At 44.3% G+C, this 22515-nt stretch overlaps 1 protein-coding gene across 1 annotated transcript in view; it reads right to left on the bottom strand.

The window, feature by feature from the left end:
• laynb (layilin b) overlaps positions 1-12694 on the bottom strand; it is a 17804-nt gene extending 5110 nt beyond the window's left edge. Inside the window, exons 1-6 of the mRNA XM_063206331.1 lie at positions 12026-12694; positions 8069-8357; positions 7927-7992; positions 2361-2518; positions 1741-1788; positions 736-822 (exon numbers count right to left, since the gene is read on the bottom strand). Coding sequence (XP_063062401.1) covers positions 736-822; positions 1741-1788; positions 2361-2518; positions 7927-7992; positions 8069-8357; positions 12026-12101 — 724 coding nt within the window. The 5' untranslated portion in view covers positions 12102-12694. The remainder of the gene's footprint in view (positions 1-735; positions 823-1740; positions 1789-2360; positions 2519-7926; positions 7993-8068; positions 8358-12025) is intronic.
• Positions 12695-22515: the final 9821 nt, after the last annotated feature.

Consider the following 22515-nt stretch of genomic DNA (forward strand, 5'->3'; position numbering starts at 1 on the left):
TCCCCCTGTTGGCTAAAAACTGCAGGTGCAGGTGTTGATCTTTTTTTTCTTCCATGCTTTGTTCTACTTCAGATTTTCAGATCACACACACACACACACACACACACACACACACACACACACACACACACACACACACACACACACACACACACACACACACACACACACACACACACACACACACACACGCACATACATGCACACGCATGCACATAAACAAAAACACACACAAATACACACACACACAGACATGCATGTACAGAGGCGTGTGCGCACACACACACGCACGCGCACACACACACACACACACACACACACACACACACACACACACACACACACACACACACACACACACACACACACACACACACACACACACACACACACACACACACACACACACACACACACACACACACGCGCACACACATGCACTCACACAAACAGACACACACACATGTGAACACATGCACCAGTCTGATCGCACGCACGCACAGACACAGACACGGACACACACACAGACACACACACAGACACACACACACACACACACACACACACACACACACACACACACACACACACACACACACACACACACACACACACACACACACACACACACACACACACACACACACAGCAGTGAAGCAGATGTGATAGAGAGGGGAGACTGTGGTAGCATCTCAGTGTGGTGGTGGAATGTTGCCATGGGGTTGCTATGATTACCAGATGGTTCTGAGACGCTGGTTCCGTCGTCCAGGCCTCCTCCTGTGACTGACGGCTGGTTGGGCAGCACAGATACAACTGGAGCATCTGAGAGTACAGAGAGGGATGGGTTCATTATTAGGTGTATAAGGTGCTGTTTCCATGTAGCAGGATATTTTTTAGCAGGGTATTTTTTTCTCCTGTTTAGGTGTAAACGCAACATGTGGATAAAAATAAATCCTCCAATGTAACAAATGCATTTTTTCTCCTGCTTTTTATACCTGGATTTTAAATATCTGCTACGTGGAAACGGAAGGCCAAACCAATGCAAAACCACCAACCAGGAGAAAAAAATATCCACATATAAAAATATCCAGCTACGTGGAAACAGCACCTAAATCACAGCTTCCATGACGATACGATTCGGTATCGATTTCTTAAGGCAGCAATTCGATTATTTTCGATGCTTAAGAATGTCCCAAGATACAATATGATTCGATTCGAGTTTTTCCAATTACTTTTCCACTTCTACTATGTTCTGGAGCTAGGGCACTGGACAGGGGCCAGTGTTTCGATCATTTTCGATACTTAAGAATGCCCCATGATACGATGCCATTCGATTCAATCGTTGTCAGTAGGATCAATGCATCGATACATATCGATTATTATTTACACACTTATTAACTATGGCAACTAACACAAATACTGTACACACACACACACACACACACACACACACACACACACACACACACACACACACACACACACACACACACACACACACACACACACACACACACACACACACACACACACACACACACACACACATACACAACACAAAGAACAAAAGCTTTGAGGCAAATCACTCATGACCAATCCCAACATGTGTTTCTACTGCAATGCACACCTGCACTACTGCACATATGGAAATGAAATCATCAATGGTTAGAAATAAATTGGCACAAATGACATCACCTGTGGATTTTTTTTAAATTCATGAGTGACTGCCAATGTTCTCACCTGTGTATTTGGGGATGGCGGGAGTAGTGATTATATCAAGCTTCTTTTCTGAGAGGAAGAGGGAGAAAGACATCCAGTATCATCAGTGTCATACAGTGCAACACACACACACACGCACATGCACACACACACACACACACACACACACACACACACACACACGTATACACATCTTTCCTTCTAATGACGCACACAAACACAGACATTCTCACATGGTCTTTCCGTCTAATGAATGACGATGACGCACATACTCACACATACTGATGACTAGTAGATGAAGCTATTTTTGAGGTTGTGTGTGTGTGTGTGTGTGTGTGTGTGTGTGTGTGTGTGTGTGTGTGTGTGTGTGTGTGTGTGTGTGTGTGTGTGTGTGTGTGTGTGTGTGTGTGTGTGTTCTAGTATTATACCTTCAACAAATTTGCATATGAAGTTGTGTTTGAAGTGTGTGTGTGTGTGTGTATGTGTGTGTGTGTGTGTGTGTGTGTGTGTGTGTGTGTGTGTGTGTGTGTGTGTGTGTGTGTGTGTGTGTGTGTGTGTGTGTGTGTGTGTGTGTGTGTGTGTGTGTGTGTGTGTGTGTGTGCGTGCGTGCGTGTGAGTGTGTGTGTGTTCTAGTATTATACCTTCAGCATATTTGCATATGAAGTTGTGTTTAAGGTTGCAGCTGACGTCGTTCCACTTGTAGTTGAGCCAGCCCTGCTGTGTGGGGGTGGAGGGGGGTCTGAGGAGCAGCACCGTGCACATCTCACGCCCACACGACGGCTCATCCCACTGCCAGTTCCTAGACGCACACACATCGACGCAAGCACGCACACAGACACACACACACACACATCGATGCACGCACACATCGATGCACGCACACACACACACACACACACACACACACACACATACACACACACACACACACACACACACATCGATGCAGGCACACACGCACGCACACACACGCACGCACACACACGCACACACACACACACACACACACAGTATTAGCTTCACTGCACCATGCACATCTCACGCCCACACAACGGCTAATCCCACTGCCAGTTCCTACACACACACACACGCAAGTACTCACACGCACGCGCGCACACGCAAGTACGCATGCACGCACACACATGTATGCACACACACATTGTATATGCATGGACACGTACAACACACACACACACACACACACTCACACATGCACGCACACAGGCAGATACACACTAAGGATAGACCAATATATATATCGTATCGGTATCGGGCCGATATTTGCGTTTTCCAAGTGTATCGTATCGGCCGATACGCGCGTGGTTTTGGCCGATACGCAATATTTATTAATTTATGTCATTCGGGTATTTTTTTTAAAGCACCAAGACACTATTTTTTTTATTACTTAATTGTTAGACATTACTTGATTGTTAGAGTGGGTGTTTAAATGTTACAAGTTCTACCTAAATTGGATAATGTTAAAGGAATGTTTATTTTTAACTTGAGACCTGAAATATTTGTCATTTGTCATTCTTTTAACCCATATCGGCCCCAAATATCTGGTATCGGAAATCTGGTATCGGCCAAGGGTGATGAAAAGAAAATCGGTATAAAACCTGTATCGGTCAACCCCTAACACACACACACACACACACACACACACACACACACACACACACACACACACACACGCACACACACTCACACTCAGGCACGCAGACACACAGATCCACAGATCCACACACACACATAGACAGTATTGGCTTATTCGCTCTGTTCATTCCCATTTACCAACTGTATTATCTTCAGCACAAATGTATTCAGCAACATGGAGCAACAGCCATTTCATTCAGCCGTCGTGCACAGTATTTACTGTATGGCAGTGCCTGTCAGCCTCTATTGGCATACGCTCCAGTAGGGCTGCACGATTATGGAAAAAAATCATAATCAAGATTATTTTGGTCAAAATCGTAATCACGATTATTAATCACGTTTATTGATTTTTTTGCAGATTTTTTTGGAAATTATAACAAGATGAAATGTAACCAATAATTAATTATATTCGGGATGAGCAAAATAAAATGAATTATGTAATTATGTGATTATGTATATGTTATTATGTAATATAATCATGTAAAGGCAATAGCATGAGACTTAGGTGGACAGATTTCTGGCCAGAAACACCAGCCTGTCAGTATGTTCTGGCTTCAAGGACGCTCTCAAAGGTAGGTCACTATTGCCACGATTAAATCACGATTGTTTTCGATTAATTGTGCAGCCCTACGCTCCAGTCTGTGGAACTGAACAGGAGTGCAGTGGGGACGAGGAGGAGGACGAGCATACAAGGGCATGTATACACGCACGCACGTGCACACGCACACACACACACACTCTCTCACACACTTGTGAGTGTGGGAAATGTGCAGAGTGTCTTAAGGATTATCAGAGTGGAGCTTCCTGCATCTGTGGCCTAGCAGGCAGTCAGACCATGATGCAACATTCAGCAACACACCAGCAGCAGCAGCAGCAGGGCCCTTAAAGCAGTGGCAGCTCAAGAACAGAATACAAATCAAGCCAGTTCCCTCGCAAATCTTTGTGTGTGCGTGCATGATAGAGTCAGAAGTGTGTGAACGTGCGCCTTGCATAACCCCTAAGCCATTTTCGTCATACCATGATGAACTCCCTCACTCATGCTCTTCCACTATCTATGCCAAATGCCAATGTGACTATGCGCCATATACTTATTCATTATTATTACTTATTATATGGTTGTGACGTCATCGGTCGAATGCTCCATTCATTTCAACGGGGCTCCCCAACGTTCGCACGTCTGTTATTTTTCGATAACGGACGGGTTGGTCTATAAAAGACCGCTGTCAATGGCAACAAGACTTTTCACTGCTAAAGCGACTTTTCAACAAGACTCTAATCAGCTGCTGTGATAGACAACACCTGTTGTCCTGGCTACCTAGCTGTTGCCTAGCGGTGTTCCACAACGGCACTGTTTTGTTTTGCGCAGCAACAATCTTAACATTAAATAGGCCTAAAGAAATGTCCCCGCCATGTGTGAGTCATTTAAGTATATCCATATAATAAGCGGGTTAACTTTCGGCGAGTCGGTCGCTTTGTGGAATAGCAGCACTTCAGAGAGAACAAGACCCCTCCGCTCCGCGTCGGGGTCTAAAGATTCTCTCTGTCGTGCTGCTATTCCACGGTAGCGACCTTCTCGCCGAACGTTAACCCTTACATGTTCCCCCATATCCCTACTGTAGAGTGTACATTCATGTGTGTGTGTGAGTGCATGTGTGCTCAATAGAGCCAGTACTGTAGTGTGTGTGTGTGTGTGTGTGTGTGTGTGTGTGTGTGTGTGTGTGTGTGTGTGTGTGTGTGTGTGTGTGTGTGTGTGTGTGTGTGTGTGTGTGTGTGTGTGTGTGTGTGCGTGCACTTGTTTTGTGTGTGTGCACAAGCAAGCAAGCGAGTGGCCTTGTGTGGCTGTGTGTGTCTGTGTGTGTGTGTGTGTGTGTGTGTGTGTGTGTGTGTAATCTACCTATACGTGGCCTTACTGCGATCCAGCCAATAGTATAGCGAAGCGCAATTGACTCCCGGCTCACTGTGTGTGTGTGTGTGTGTGTGCGTGCGTGCGTGCCTGCCTGCGTGTGTGCGTGCGTGTGTAACTAACCTATACGCAGCCTTGCTGCTGTTACGGCTGTGTGTTTTATGATTGTATGTTCCCAGTGCTTTCCTTCCAATTAACTCCAAATAGGTAACTGAGAGTGGCTTGATTGGCAGCACCTGACCCTCAATCAAGCCCTATAAAAGCTGCAAGATCCAGTTGCTCAGCAGAGGCTCTCTTATAGCGCGTTCAGGCCGACTGAGAACCGTGCTGGAGCCCGTTCCCGCACCTAATCGTGAACCGGCCGTCGTGTTCACGCCACAGCTATTGGCGTTCGCGAACCCAAAAATACTATTTTTTTCTCTGCGAACTGTGACGACACCGTGGCCGTCAGCAGGTTCATCCGGGTAACAAAGTCACGTGCGGAAAAAGTTCAGAGCCCGTTATGAACATGGGCGGTTCGCACTTTGGTGCCGAACATAACTGGTGCTGGCACCGACACCGGCTCCATACTGGTCGGCCTGAAAGCCCTATGACTGAGATGCTGGCTGTTGCCTCTCCAGCCATGCGATGGTTTGTGTTTTGTGTATGACATGGATTTTGTGTCTATTTATATCCCCGAAACGCGGAGTGTCGGGGATGTAATGGTTTTGCGTGCGCCGCCGCCGGCGCGTCCGCCGCGTCCGCGTCCGCCGCCGCGTAAGGTCTTTCGTGTTAACGCGATAACTTTTGAACGGATGTTTGGATTTGTCCCAGATTTTTTGGGTGTATGCTCTAGGGCAGGTTCATGAACTGATTCGAGTTTGGAGGTCAACACTTTCAAGATGGCTGAATTCAAGATGGCCGAATTTTTGTTGGTCCATAACTTCTGACCGGGTGGATGGATTTGTCCCAGATTTGGTGTGTGAATGCTCTAGGGTAGGTTCATGAACTGCTTCGAGTTGGGAGGTCAACACTTTCAAGATGGCTGAATTCAAGATGGCCGAATTTTTGTTTGGTCCATAACTTCTGACCGGGTGGATGGATTTGTCTCAGATTTGGTGTGTGAATGCTCTAGGGTAGGTTAATGAACTGATTCGAGTTTGGAGGTCAACACTTTCAAGATGGCTGAATTCAAGATGGCTGAATTATTGTTTGGCCCATAACTACTGACCGGGTGGATGGATTTGTCCCAGATTTTGTGTGTGAATGCTCTAGGGTAGGTTCATGAACTGATTTGAGTTTGGAAGACAACACTTTCAAAATGGCGGAATTTTCATTTGGCCCATAACTTCTGACTGGGAGGATTGATTTGCCCGGTAACACCTTATTTTAATGGTTCACCATTTCAGTGAATCTACCATATTAGGTACAGTGTAATAACCAATGTAACAATATTTAGTACCATGTAATACTAGTGTAATACCAGTGTAACAATATGCAATATCAGGTACAGTGTAATAACGAGTGTAACAGTATGCAATACCATGTAATATAGTGTAATACCAGTGTAACAATATGCAATACCATGTATTACCACATAGGGCTGCACAATTAATCGAAAAATAATCAAAATCGTGATAACATAGTGAAATCGAACTTGTGATTTTAATCGTGATTTAATCGTGGCAATAGTGACCTACTTTTGAGAGCGTCCTTGAAGCCAGAACATACTGACAGGCTGGTGTTTCTGGCCTGAAATCTGTCCACTTAAGTTTCATGCTATTGCCTTTACATAATTATTACAATTCATTTTATTTCTCTCATCCCGTATGTAATTCATTCTTGGTTATATTTCATCTTGTTATAATTTTCAAAAAAATCTGCAAAAATCAATAATCGTGATTAATAATCGTGATTATGATTTTGACCAAAATAATCGTGATTATGATTTTTTCCATAATCGTGCAGCCCTATTACCACTTACGCACAAACACACGATGTAAGTTTAAAAAATGGCGGTGTTACACTGGTTATTACACTGTACCTAATGTGGTATATCCACTGAACCATTAAAACAGTATTACCATTTGCCCCATTTTTTGCTTCATTTTCACAATAGTCGTTTGGTTTTAAGCCTATGCACGTCATGTCACGTCTGTATGTATCATATACGTTTACAAAATGGTGGACGGGAGTGGAAGGAATGATGGGGGACTGGAAGCGTCGCGTTTCGGGGATATACCTTAAGCAGTAGAAGGCGACTGCACAGGCAGTCTAGTTATGTTTTGTAATGTCACTGTCAATTTGCACAATTAAAATCCCACTGGTTGGGCGATACTTTTAAAAGGTGCTGTGATATTTTTAAAGGTTAAGGTTGATTTTATAGTTTGCTCCAAGAGGGCCATTCTTATGTTGGAGTGTAACACTGCGATCCAGCCAATAGCATAGCGATGCGCAGCTGACTCCCGGCTCCCTGTGTGTGTGTGTGTGTGTGTGTGTGTGTGTGTGTGTGTGTGTGTGTGTGTGTGTGTGTGTGTGTGTGTGTGTGTGTGTGTGTGTGTGTGTGTGTGTGTTTGTGTGTGTGTTTGTGTGTGTGTGTGTGTGTCTGTGTGTGTGTGTGTGTGTGTGTGTGTGTGTGTGTGTGTGTGTGTGTGTGTGTGTGCGTAATCTACCTATACGTGGCCTTGCTGCGATCCAGCCAATAGTATAGCGATGCGCAGCTGACGCCAGGCTCCGTGTGTGTGTGTTTGTGTGTGTGTTTGTGTGTGTGTGTGTGTGTGTGTGTGTGTGTGTGTGTGTGTGTGTGTAATCTACCTATACGTGGCCTTGCTGCGATCCAGCCAATAGTATAGCGATGCGCAGCTGACGCCAGGCTCCCTGTGCCTGAGGCTCCGGCGCAGGCCGATCCAGAAGTCCCCCGTGTGCTCGTGCAGGAAGCGCTCCACCAGCCGCTGCTCGTCCTCCGTCTCGATGCTCAGCAGCTCGCCGCCGTCCCCGCGGCACGCCTCACGTGCCCCCTCGAAGCTCACGCGCTGCCGAGGGTCGGGGATGTGGGCCAGCCGGTAGCATGGGCGCTCCGTGCCGCGCCGGCAGATCCGCTGGCCTAAACAGGAGGAGAAAGAGGTGGTGAGATAGCCTGGTCCTGACCATCCCATAATTCTACCATTTAATTTCATATTCATGGTCTGGAGGTTGTTTCATCAGACGCGATTGCAGGAAGCGGGAAGGACATTTTCGGAAAAATCAGGATCATTTGTTGAACAAACATGTCTGACGTCTGTCTTTGGCGATGTAGGACCGTATAACAGACATGTCTGACAGAACATCCTACCGTAGGATAAAATTACAATGTAGGACCGTTTGTCAGACTACAGGCCAAATCTTAACGCTCAACATCGCTCCACAGAAAACAGTTACTAAACGTAGTGCGGAGCCAAGTCTCTTGCCGGAACTACGTAGGACGGTGCGCGAGGCTAGTGGTGAGATAAGCGAACATCTTAGTAGTGATGTTATGGGGTGGGGGTTATGGGGTTATGGGGTTATTTAGAGCAGGAAGACTGTCCACATGTTTCAAGGTGCTGCTGGACACATTTTGTTTAGCTGTGGGCCAGCTGGTAGCATGGCTGCTCCGTGCCGCGCCAGCAGTTCCGCTGGCCTAAGAAGGAAGAGACAGAGGTGAAATCATCGCAGGTTTGCTTAAAATAGGGTCAAACTTGACTCCAGCTGTAGCCATGGTTCAAGTCTTTAAAGGAATTCCAACTGTACAACTGAAGTCAATTTTGGTTAGTTGTATGCATGGGCACTTTGTGCCACGTCAACAGATGCGCTGGCCTACAATGGAGAGGAGAGAGAGGCATGTGAAGTGAGACAGCCCACTTGGGGAACTCCAACTGCCATTGTCATTGTGCCACAGCACTCCACAAAATTGCATTTATGCCTCACCCGTGCAAGGAGGAAGAAGTCCCCAGTGGCGCCCCAAGGGAGTAGTGCGAAGGGATGGTACCATGCTCAGGGTACCACAGTCATGGAGGAGGATGGGGGAGAGCACTGGCTAATATATATACCCACATCAGCCTTGATGGGTAGGGAGTCGAACCCGCAACCTTTGGGCTACAAGTCTTACGCCCTTACCGCTTACCCATGACTGACCTTGTGAAGACAGTCGTGGCCCAGTGGTTAGAGAGTTGGTCTTTCAATCTAGGGGTTGCAGGTTCGAATCCCCCCTGACCTCTCCCTACATCTCCATCCATGGCTGAAGTGCCCTTGAGCAAGGCACCTAATCCCACATCGCTCCAGGGACTGTAACCAATACCCTGAAAAATAATAACTGTACATCGTTTTGAATAAAATTAAAGCGTCAGCTAAGTGTAATGTAATGTATGGTAATTTAATCTCTGATTTCGTTAGTGTAGTGAAAAAGGGAGTAGTTAAGTGAGGCCTCCACCATGGTTACCTTGTGGTAGTGCTGTTACGGTATGACTTTATCTAGAGCAGGAGGACTGTACATGATCCTGTATCAAGGTGCTGGACACAATATTGGTTAGCTCTGGGCCAGCTGGTACCAAGTCATCTCAGGTCACATGGTCCAAGTCCAAGTCCAATTCGGCTTTATTGTCAATTTCTTTACATGCACTGGGCATACAAAGAATTGAAATTACGTTTCTGACTTTCCCATGCAGACATAGACATGGACTTAAGGTGTGGACATAGACAATAAGACATGGTCACTTTAATACTGTATTAGTGATGTTATGGGGTAGGGTTATTAAGAGCAGGAGCACACATCAAGTCAAGTCAAGTCAAGTCAAGTGTAGGCCTACTTTATTGTCAAAGATCTATGTAACAGGGTTAGCACTGAAGTTACTGCGTTTGTTTGACCGATCTACAATGTGCAGTTTACTAAAAACATTGAAATAAGACATTGACAAAATTTCTCTCACACACACACACGCACGCACACGTACACACACGTACACACACACACACAGACACACACACACACACACACAGACACACACACACACACACACACACACACACACACACACACACACACACACACACACACACACACACACACACACACACACACACACACACACACACACACACAGACACACACACACACGTCCATATGCTCCTGTATCAAGGTGCTGCTGGAAAATGGTTAGCTGTGGGCGGTAGCATTTTATTTGTGTGTGCAAGAAAAAAATATTGTATGTAGGCTGACAAAATTATTTCATGCATAAACTCTTAGTGATGTGATATACATACAGTAAGAAGGCCTACTACTTAGACTAAAGGCTTACTGCTTATTTTTCTTGGAAACACATCCCAGGCAATATTATCCAGAAGGGTTTCATTATATGGACTTCTTGTAATTGCCCTAAACCCGTTTGCATGGGGTCAGCTGGTCATCTTATGGGCAAGGATGATGTTATTGGCTTAGTTTAAAGCACAAAGATTGTGCATGTCTTACAGTAAATCAAGGCGTGGAACAAATTCGTTCAGTAGTCCCAACAACAATCAATCAAACAATCCAAGGAAAAATTGACTTCTTGGAATCTTTTTTTTGTTTTGCTTCATCGCATACATCAAATAAATCTGCATCAAATCATCTGCATCCTATTTTTGCTATTACATCAACAAAAAAGGACTCCACATATTCAGACTGTTCCCCATTGTTTATGTTATTAGTGTTATTTGCCATGCTTTTATTTCAGTGAAGGTATAGTAGGCTATACAGTGAAGGTATGGTATACATTGTTGTGGAATGAAGATAATTTTATCAGTTTCAATGCCTGCTGTAGACACCCATACATCCATCAAACCACATTCCTAGAGTGTGTTTTTAAGTGTGTGAGTGTGGTTTTAAGTGTTAACCCAGTTCTGTGTTCCAGTGTGTGTGTGTGTGTGTGTGTGTGTGTGTGTGTGTGTGTGTGTGTGTGTGTGTGTGTGTGTGTGTGTGTGTGTGTGTGTGTGTGCGTGTTACATCATGCCAATCCTGTGAGTAGTTAATGTGTCTTTAAACATGCCTTATGACTCATGACTTATCCTGCAACAGCTGCAAGAAGAGAATGAGAAGGCTTTCTCCAACTAAATCTGCGCATTCAGATCACAGACTCTAAGTTTCAAAGACGAGCTTTCATTAGCTTTTATTTGCCCACAGCCTAAATAAAGGCCCATAACCCAGAACAACATATGGCCCATCTGACATGCATCCTGCCTTCTCTGAGTATCACATGACTGACTAAGCAGAGTAGAGAGATAATTCAATTTCCACACCATGCACAAATCTGCATAACATTCCCGGATACTCTCCAGTAGGCCTAACTGTCGTTGCAAAGTTTAAACAAAAACAGAGACACTACTAGATTATTATTATTATTATTCAAACGACCCGTGCTCCTGCGAATTGCCAGTAAACGCAGCCACACGGAGAAAGCGGCGTAATTTTGCCCACTACCCCTGCCAGGACTCGGACAGGATGTTCGCAGCAACAATGTCGCGATTCCTGAAACTCGGGGGCTACTATGGGACAGTCTAGACCCGACTGACGGGACAGACTCCAGACCCAATTTTGATTTTTAAGAATCCTTCCACACTCAGCGACTTTTTCAAACAGTGCGTTTGTCTAGAAAGACAATCGTTTGTGAGCAACATGTTAGTTGAACTTGAACTTTCAAAGAAAGAAAGCGTTTGAGCTGTTATTCATATGAACAGGAGAAGGGTAGTCTCTTTCTCCCACCTACGAGAAGCCCTCATACTCACCACTGAAGAGTTTCGATGCGGAGCCCGTGTGCCAGAAAACCACCAAAATTGCTCCAAATATCGTCACAAAGTCCATCTCTTCACATTTTCAGCCCCCTGGGAAGTAGTCAAGCCATCAGCGCAACACTAACAACAGGGGATAATAGCGCTATTCAGCCCCGAAAACTGTTCTTGACTAGTTCTTCAGACTCGCCGAAAACAGAACTAACGGAGCAGTGGTCCGTCCAATCAGATTGAGGTAGGGGGGCTGCGTGCGGCCCCGCTGGTGACGGGGTGGGATGGTGTGGTGTGGTGTGGGAGGATGGAAGGGCTTGTATGGGATGCAGATGTTGTGTATGAATAAGACCCAACCGGACTACTGTTAGCAGGCAGGCAGGCGCCTGACCGAAACAAATGGCCACCACAGTGACATGTTTGACAACAGAAATAATGGAAAACAAAAGTCCACGAGCATGACGACCCAGTTCTGTGCTCCAATGTTTTTGAATGTGCACTCCGGGCGTTCCATCGATGCCCGTCGCAGCTTGGACAATATAAACAGTGGAAATGTGAAAGGTCCCTCTCCCACACAGATATGGAAGTCACACAAGATTGTGAATCATCTTCACTGGTCAAGTGAGTCAGTACACAGAGTAAGTATTAGGTCACCAACCAACCGTGATCCTATGAATGAACAATGAAGTTATGAATGAAGAACCACCATTATGTTTGAAATTATTCATAACATATTTTGAATTAGATTTTTGACACCACTTCCCTCTGTGTGTGTGTGTGTGTGTGTGTGTGTGTGTGTGTGTGTGTGTGTGTGTGTGTGTGTGTGTGTGTGTGTGTGTGTGTGTGTGTGTGTGTGTGTGTGTGTGTGTGTGTGTGTGTGTGTGTGTGTGTGTGTGCTTGCGCATCTGTATGTGTGCGTGTGCGTGCGCATGTGTGCGTGTGATCTGTGTAACTGTACAATTACAGTGGTTTATATCCTGAAAAACGTGATGTCGGGCCTATTGGTACTTTATGTACAAATGAGACCAACAACAACCAAAAGTCCAAGACAGCCCACTTAGCCTTGAGCCTGTAAGCTATAAGTCCTTGATGAGATCCACATGTGCTGTGGCGGCTCCCTGAAGGCAACAGGTCAGGCAGATCAAAGCTGGCGTGGGGAGCTGTCCTTGATGATGTACTTGAACTGAGCAAAAGTGTTTTTTTACGCCATTGGAATGCCTATATTCGTCGACCAATACACTGTATGTGTAGGTCCTTTTTTTTTTTTTTTTACTACAATGACATTGAGTCATTAGTAATGCGTTATGACTTGGTCATTGCAATTCTGGTAAACTCAAAAAGTGGCACATCTTAACAAAATAAACAGGGGTGTAGTGAGCTTGATGAATGGGTCTACACGGCAGCACCATGCCCAGGGGAGCCACTGGTCTGAAGCGAAGGACCAGTGGATCCTCCCATCCTCCCCCCAGGACCGGTGCTAGGAATAGGCAGACAAGGCAACCCTCCCTCACCCACTTCCCTTTAGGACCCCCTTCACTTTGGGGTACTTTCCAGATAGTAGGCCTATAGCATACATCCCAAAAAGTTCAGGTGCAGGGGCTATTGTAACTGGCAGAATCCATCTGTCGAACGCAAAGTAAAACCTTCCTCTCGAAGTCTCATATCGCTGGCGCTGAGCAATCGGTCTGTTGTGCCTCCTATGCTGAAGGGAAGTGATGACTAGATCGTGGGTTTGACCCCCGAGTGGTGAACTAGGCCTATAGTGCAAGATGACCTTGGTGACACTATAGGGATTCCAGGATTAGCAAACACTTTCAACATTAAAGATGGGCCACTGCACACTGCTTGACTTTACTGACTGAATGAGTGAACCAGGCGTATATGTGGCATCATCCGGTTCGCTCAGGAATACAAAGACGTGGCCTTACCGCGGCGCTAACAGTAGGGCACTCGTCTACTATGTGGCTGACGTGGGTTCGATTGCCGGCCCTTCCCCGTCTCTCCCTCCCAACTCACTTCCTGTCTGTCCTACACTATCCTGTTTGATAATAACCAATAAATGCTTGAAAAGCCTCAAAGACACGTTAAAAAGGAATAATTGTTTGCTTGTAAAATAAAGTCTGTCAAGTCAAGCATTGTGTGGTGGTCCATCTAGTATAGTAGGGCCTATGTATCGGTGTACTGTATCTTTTACTTTTGCATTGTACTGAAATTGACTGTTCAGGTGTTCTTTTATGTGATTTTTTTTGCCATTCAAATATTTTGAGAATATACTTTTTAAACCTACACTGTACAGGTATGTGAAATGCATTTTGGACTGTAGTGCAATGCGATGCAATGCCCAATACAAAAATGTCAGTTTCCCAAAATGTTCCGCAATGGACGTCATTTTGTAGTCAAGCTCTTCAGTTGTCCTCAAACGAACTTGCCATTGTTGAGATACACGCACCAATAACAGTAAGGACACGTGACGTATAAATAATGAGGATGTCACCATAAAGTGAACTGCTGCATCAAATTAAAGCCAACATTCAACATTTAGATTGAATTAGTTGCAATTCCAGTCACACTGTCACAGTCACACATTTACAATCACAGCATGCTCACACAACCGGTTTTATAATGAACTTAGCACAAGTCTGCCCTGACGTCTGAAACACCTTCAACTGTGTTTAGAGCGGTGGTATGTCAGGTGGTAGAGGCCGAAGGTTGCAGGTTCGAGCTCCACTCTGCCTGACCCCATTGATGTGTCCTTGCGCAAGATACTTAAAGGGCAACTCCTGCCAAGTTCAATGTGCTGTTGTATTGCTCATGCTACCCTAGACTTGTCAGTACCCTGTAACGCCGCATTTTTTGGCCCAGCCCTTTCCGAGATATGAGCTATTCTAATGGGGGCAACTTTTGTTTATATTTTTAAAAAAATGAGCATAGGCCTACTCCAAATATTTTCCAAAAAGGAATCGCTGCTTGATAGCTGTCAGCTGATGTTGCAAATCCTTTTGGATGTTTTTGGGAATAAATAAAAATGTTTTTATGAAATGTAAACAAAAGTTGCCCCCATTAGAATAGCTCATATCTCGGAAAGGGCTGAGCCAAAAAATGCGGCGTCACCGGGTACTGACAAGTCAAGGGTAGTGTGAGCAATACAACAGCACATTGAAATTGGCAGGAGTTGCCCTTTAACCCCAAGTTGCTCCTGGTGGAAGGGGTGGTATCCTGCGTAGCAGCCACTGCCACCAGTGTGTGAATGAGTGTGAAGGGGTGAATGTGAGGCATAGGAGCAAGTAAGGGGAACTCGCACACCTGGATGCAGATGCAAGAGTGTACTTTTATTGCATGATTAGAAAATAAATAAAAGTGCTATCCAAGTGAACAGTGCAAACGTTTCAGTCCCAGTCAGAATGTGAGGCATACAATGTAAAGTGTTTTGAGTGCTTGAAGGAGTGGAAAAGCACTACATAAATGCTGTCCATTTTCCATGTAGATGTATGACCTTCATTGTGTCTTAAAGGTACACTGTGCAAGATTTTTAGTTCTTTATTTCCAGAATTCATGCTCCATTGACTAATGTTACCTTTTTCATGAATGCTTACCACCACCAAGTATTCATTATGACTGGAAACTGCACTTTTCACACATGAAAAGGGGGATCTTCTCCATGGTCCGCCATTTTGAATTTCCAGAAATAGCCATTTTTAGCTGCAAAAATGACTGTACTTGGGTAATACTAGAACATTTTATTTTATTACTTCGTAAACTTTCATGAAAAGATCAAAATTGGCAATAAGCAACCCAGTTTCAATGAGCAGTAGCAGGCCCGTCACTAGGTTAGGGAGACAGGGGGGGCTTAGTCCCAGAGGAAGGAAATGTGTGCTGTGCACAGCGTGCGCCAATTTTTTTTCAGGGTTTTGTCTATGAATTCATTATTTTAAGAGCAAAGAAATCCCGCACACGGTCCATTCCACCAACAAACTTTAATACATTGTTTCGGTCATCCGACCTTCTTCATGTTGTATTAAAGTTTGTTGGTGGAATGGACAGTGTGCAGGATGTCTTTACACTTGAATGACAACCCCACTGGGATAATATCCTACGCACCTTCCCACCTACAGAGCTGTGCAAAAGCATCTTCTTGAACAATTATTTTAAGAGCACCATACCGATTTTTAAACACTAGTTACATTTTTTTTTTTAAATTCACATTATAATGAACATTCCTTATATGTAAGCTAAACAAAACATTTCAAAATGTTTCAACTGATGAATATTATGTGCGGAAGTTAAAATGATTAGATAAAAATTCCATTAGCATAATTTACACAAGGACTAGGAACTTTAGGAACTTTAGGAAGTTTAAGGAGTTACTATGCGCGTCTCCAGGAGAAGCAGTGGTCAGGAAGCGATTCATTCAAACAGGTTAATTACTTGGAACATGATGCATCCCCGGCAGATATTAGGTCATTTTTACTCCATTAGTAGCTATTTTAATCAGTTCATATGTGTTTTCAAACTGTTAAGACAAATATTAAAGCTCAACTATAATTTCAAGACAATGTCAAATGGATTTATTACACGGGTATTGTGAGTGAAAATTGGTACTTTGGGCCAGAAGATTTCATCCGTGTAAGTAGTTGCACTTTCCTCAAGGTGTTAGTCACAAAACACAATCCTCTACCTGTTTCCCCCCGCATAACATATTGCTGTGCACCCTGCTTTTATTGCTGTGCAGTAGGATATAAGTGGCATTAAACAATAAATAAGCAAACAGGAACTTGTATTCAGATTAACTTGCCTTCTTGGTGGTTCGTATTCAGTGCTTTACTGCATTTGTTTTTGGAAAAATGTAAAAAAAAAAAAAAAAAAAAAAGCCCCCCTAAAATAGGCCTAACGACGGCCCTGAGCAGTATATAGTTGCAGTACCTTTTTTGACCATTTTCTGCACAGTGTACCTTTAAAGTTATATTAAATCTTCCAAGTTTCGTTTGTTTCAGACATGTAAAAGCTTTTATCTTTTACCTGACATGTTTTGACAGTGAAACTTACGTTTTCATCAGAGGGTCTCATGGATGTTGAAGTGTGACATCAGCTGTTTTAATTAAAGTATGTCACACTTCAACATCCATGTGACCCTCTGATGAAGACGGAAGTCTCACTGTCGAGAGACATGTCTGGCAAAAGATAAAAACGTACATATCTGAAACAAAAGAAACTTGATTTAATTTGCCATGTAGATAGCCAGAGCAGCCATGGTGTTTTGGCTGTTGGCTTTTGAAGCAGTGTGTTTAAAACACCTCCTCCTCCTCCTCCTCCTCCTCCTCCTCCTCCTGCAACAGACAGCACACAGCCCTGCAAACTAATCAGGATGAGTTTCGTAATAGCCCCTACCGTGAGAGCATGGAGTGTGTGTGTGTGTGTGAGAGAGAGAGAGAGTCACTGTGTGTGTGTGTGTGTGTGTGTGTGTGTGTGTGTGTGTGTGTGTGTGTGTGTGTGTGTGTGTGTGTGTGTGTGTGCGTGTGCGTCTGTGTGTGTGTGTGTGTGTGTGTGTGTGTGTGTGTGTGTGCGTGCGTGCGTGCGTGTGTGTGTTGCTTCTGCTTCTGCCTGGAGGCCTGCCATGAGAAAAGTGTGTGTGCGCTGTCTGTTAAAAGGTGTGCGTGCGTGTGTGCGTGCGTGCGTGCGTGCGTGCGTGTGTGTGTGCGCTTGGAGAGTGTCCAGGCTGGATGGGCCTCTGGGCGGAATGCTAAGTTTCCTGTGGGCTCTTAGCTGCTGTGACAGCACAGCACCCTTTCCCTCCCCTCCCCTCCCATCTCCTGGTACGCTCGTCCCTCCAGTGCGTTTCCTTTATCTCTGTCGCGCTGAGTGTGTGTGTGTGTGTGTGTGTGTGTGTGTGTGTGTGTGTGTGTGTGTGTGTGTGTGTGTGTGTGTGTGTGTGTGTGTGTGTGTGTGTGTGTGTGTGTGTGTGTGTGTGTGTGTGTGTGCATGCGTGCACTGCTTGGAGAGTGTCCAGGGATGCATGGTGAGAGCACAGCACCCTTCACCTCCTCTCCCCTACCCTTCGCCTCCCCTCTCCTCCCCTGCTAGTGTTTCTCAACAGGGGCTCTGCCTTCTTCGTTGGGGGTCACTAGGGGGCGTTGAGATGGATACAGCTGAGAGGGGATGGTAGGTAGTCATTTGAGGGGGGGGGGGGCATAAGCCCATTTTATTTTTTAATTCTAAGGCGGGCGTTGGCAGGCTTATGTGTATGATGAGGTCAAGGGAGTGTTGGGAGGTTTGTGATGAGGTCCAGACAGTGGTTGTTTATATAGTGGGTGGTTGTGTAAAAAAGGTTGAGAACCCTGCTACTCTAGTGCATTGCTTTTCCCTTATCTCTGCTGCGCTTCCCATATCTACTGTCCTCGACAGGTGATGTCATCATTCACTCGGTCACGCAATACTAGAGCTGTAACAATATTGTATTAAACTCGAGAAATCGCGATACTTAGAGTCACGATACTGTATCGTGATGCAAGAAGGCAGCATCAAGATACGCCGTCTCAAAGTTCTGTGACCCTTAAGTCTGGCAAGCAACCACATGGTATGATGTGATAGTGCTTCAAATCATCATTATCATATTTCAGCTTTTTTTATTTATTAGTAGCTGATCGTAACCTATTCTACCTATAAACCGTCAACGTTTTTATTTATTTATTTATTTATTTATTTATTTATTCATTCATTAATTTCAAATTTCAATGTTGGCAAACGTGAAAAAGCATTTAAATGCATTTTTCACATTTAAAACATCATGGGTTATATTGAACCTATAGGTCAAAAAGCATGATACAAACCGAATCGTCAGTTGAGTGTATCATAACAACCCTATGCAATTTTGGTCTATTGAATTGCATTGCTTTGCATTGCCTGGTGATAGATTGCATAGCCTTACTATTACAATGCCATTACACACCTACTGTGTGCATCACCAAGCAAAGGTGTCAAAAGTAAAAGTAAAAAAGATAAACACAGTTTCCTTCCAACATAGGTAACTTATCTGAGTAACCAGTAAACCTGTGTACTTGGCTTACGATCAGCTGACAACGCACTGGTTGAATAAGGTTTGTGGTGGGTCCCCTTGTTAGGTTTTTAGTGCTTTTCAGTAACAACACATTCTATCTATCTCATTCCTACAATGGAGTAAATGGTGTAACATATATGTAATGTCATGTGCTAGTGTTGTACTTACAACATGAATTTACTTTTACTTTTACTTTACTTTAGACACCTGTGCGTTACATATACCTTATAAGGCAGGGTTTACTAAACCACGTACATATGCATGGGGCTTCATGGTGACATCACACCATGTTCCCCCTCCCCTACTGCAAGGGTTCCCAAACTGTACCATGACAAGGCCCCCCATATACCGGTATATTCCAGCCAAGGGCCCCCTTACATGGGTCGTGCTGCCATACAATTTTTTTTCCTGCACACCCCTTTTCACAACCTTAGTCTAAGTCTGTGAGGTAGTCCCCCACTGGCATATATAGTAAAATGATATAATAATTTAATAATTTTTGGTTTATTTTGGCGACATTAGTTATTCAATTTATTCAACTATTTATTTTTTTGTACTATATCTTTGTTCATGTCAACTTGCCGCGGTCCCCTCCAGGGGTCCCTGGTGCCCAGTTTGAGAACAACTCAGAACAATCCCCGTAGTGCACTTCCTGTATCTCTGCAGTCTGCACTGCTTCCCATAGCGACCCATCGGACAGTGATGATGTCATCACCCATTTCCTCACTCAGTTCCCAGTGATACTGCTCTGTTATGCTGGACAGGTCATTTCATGGGTCACACAATACACTTTGGTCTACTGCATTAGATTGTATTGAATTGTATTGTATTGTATTGTATTGTATTGTATTGTATTGTATTGTATTGTATTGCATTGCATTGCATGCCATTACTATTACTATGCCATTACATAGGCCTTACGTAGGCTAGGCAGGCTTTACTAAAAGTACTATGGATAAATAATAATAATAATAATAATAATAATAACTAATAATGATAATATCTAATAATTATTACCTTTAAAGTACATTGAGTGATTTACCTTTACTTTTGCCTCTGCCTCGGTTCTTTAAAGGTTAGAATAACCTTAGTAATCGAACCAGTCCACTAAAAAGCACCAGACAGCACCAAACCTTTGTATCTCTCATTAGATGTTTCCACACTGTTATTCATGCCACACAAAAGACGCAAATGCACATAAGGGAGGGTTGCCATGTTGAAACGAATTTGAACCTTCTCTGACCCTCTCGACCCACTCCCAGCCCATTTTCGACTAACATGTGTGCATGCATGTACATCTTTTTGTCCACTAGAGGTCAGTAGAAGACAGTTGCTTTCAGGAGCCTTGTCAGGAGTTCTGTCAGGTGCACTCAGGGCAGCTGAGCACTACCTTCTACGATGCCTATATGTTCAATGCACTAGTCGTGTTTGCTTTCAGGATGCACAGAGCAAACATGACTCAACTGTGGCCATTTCGTTATAAAATGTGTTTGCCAGTCTCTATGTAGAATCGAATTCTCCCTATGACCTTATTTTTTAATGTGGACTGGGCTATTAACCCAAACTTGGGGTGATTCACAAGTCAACCTATAGCATAATAGCCGATGATAATTGAGTGTAATTAAGTGGGAAACACTTTGTTGTCGACAAAAGCCCCTGTAAGTAAACACTTGTACAGTTTAATCCCTTTCTTCCAGCGTCCACTTAACGCCCATCCCCTTGTCTCTCTGTCTGTGAGTAGAGGTCATTGTCATGTGCATGGGGAACACCGGTAGTGGAGAGGGCCTCATTAACAAAAAAAAGACGCGCTCGGTCATCAGCGTCGGGTGTACGTTAGCGTGAGTGAGACGCTAGCCCCCGAGGTGAGAGCCGGCGAACGTCAACAAAGGCAACAATGCCACGGCCTCTTTCTTCCCAACGTATCTCCTTTCGAAATTAAAGAAGTGTCTTAAACGACTCTAAATGCCACTGGTGGGCGTCTCGTCTTACGCGCGCGCCATTGTTCACCGTTGCATGAGAAAGGATACAGTTCAGAAACACAAAGCAGATATTGCTGTTGTTTATTCCGCACCCGTACTGTACTGTATAGGCCTGGGCTGCCTGTCTCAAAATGTGCTTTCCCCCCTACCCGTTTAAGTCAGTGCAGGACCTTGTGCATTCAGTGTAAGACCACAATGGGCCCATGTGCCTCGTGTTTCTAGGCAGTGCTGTAAAGAAGCAATACCTCATGCCTCATGCCTGCCCCAGTCACTTGTCAAGTCTAGTCTCTGTCCAGTCTCTCCCTTGCCTGATTATTATCGACGTTCAAATCTCTTCAAGACTTGGTCTGACCAAGAGCATGACAATTAACATTTCCCAAACATCATGGTTGACCCGCCTCCCCTGGGTTTGGTTATGGTTGTTTGCTTACCGACAAAGTGGGAGGAGTTCCCGTATTTTTGGGAACTCAAAAAGTACTTGCCCCTCTCTTGACCGGACTAGTTGCAACGCTGAAAGTGTTGCGTCACTAGGAGGGCACAGCCTGGCTAATCTCTCCCTAGTTAATGCAGCAAATTTGTAACCAAGTGTACATCACCTGTTATGCTCATTGTAAGTGTACCATATAGGATAGGCTTACCATTAACTTACTAATGTCAGTGTTAAAGGAGAAATCTTGTGTAAAATGAGTGTTATGTTGTATAATGATATGATTATGAGTTGGTATGTTGTAGAGGAGGAAGGCCACTGGTGGCCTTGGATGACGTCCAGTCAATAGATTGAATATTCTAGAAGAGTTATTTTATTACATCTCATTATTGATGTGTAAGAGAATAAAATTCTTTGTGTTTTTGTCTCATTAAAAGATAAATAAAGGAAAGCTGTTTGTGGGTGTGTATGTGTGTGTGAAGAGAGAGAGAGAGAGAGAGAGAGAGAGAGAGAGAGAGAGAGAGAGAGAGAGAGAGAGAGAGAGAGAGAGAGAGAGATACAAATGTGTCTTCAGCATGTGTTCAGCAATCTAATTGCCTGTTGGAAGAAACTGCTTCGGAGTCTGTTGAGTAGAGCTTCCAAACTTCTATACCGCTTGCCAGACAGTTGTTCAAATAGTTCATGGTTGGGGTGGCTAGGATCAATCAAGATTTTTTTTTTGCCTTCCTAATGCATCTTCCCTCGTATAACTCCTACTGTATATGGCCTATACCCAAACAGCTGTCAACCTCCTCCCGGGTAAAGGGGTTAGGGTTAGGGTTTCAGTTTGGACTGAAGAGCATCTGAAGGGCCCAATATCGAGTTTGAAGTTTTAAGGTTTCAGTGAGTGTAAAAAAAGGTCCCACAGTGCTACCAATCAAGGCATGGCTACCAAACTCGAAATTGCTCCACAATCTTTTTTTAGTGTGCCCAGGTCGTTATAGCATCCAAAAGGAGGTTTTGACTTAATTGAAATAATTATAGTTGATTAAAATGGTTG

This window comes from Engraulis encrasicolus, chromosome 9, assembly GCF_034702125.1.
Source record: "Engraulis encrasicolus isolate BLACKSEA-1 chromosome 9, IST_EnEncr_1.0, whole genome shotgun sequence".
Lineage (NCBI taxonomy): Eukaryota > Metazoa > Chordata > Actinopteri > Clupeiformes > Engraulidae > Engraulis > Engraulis encrasicolus.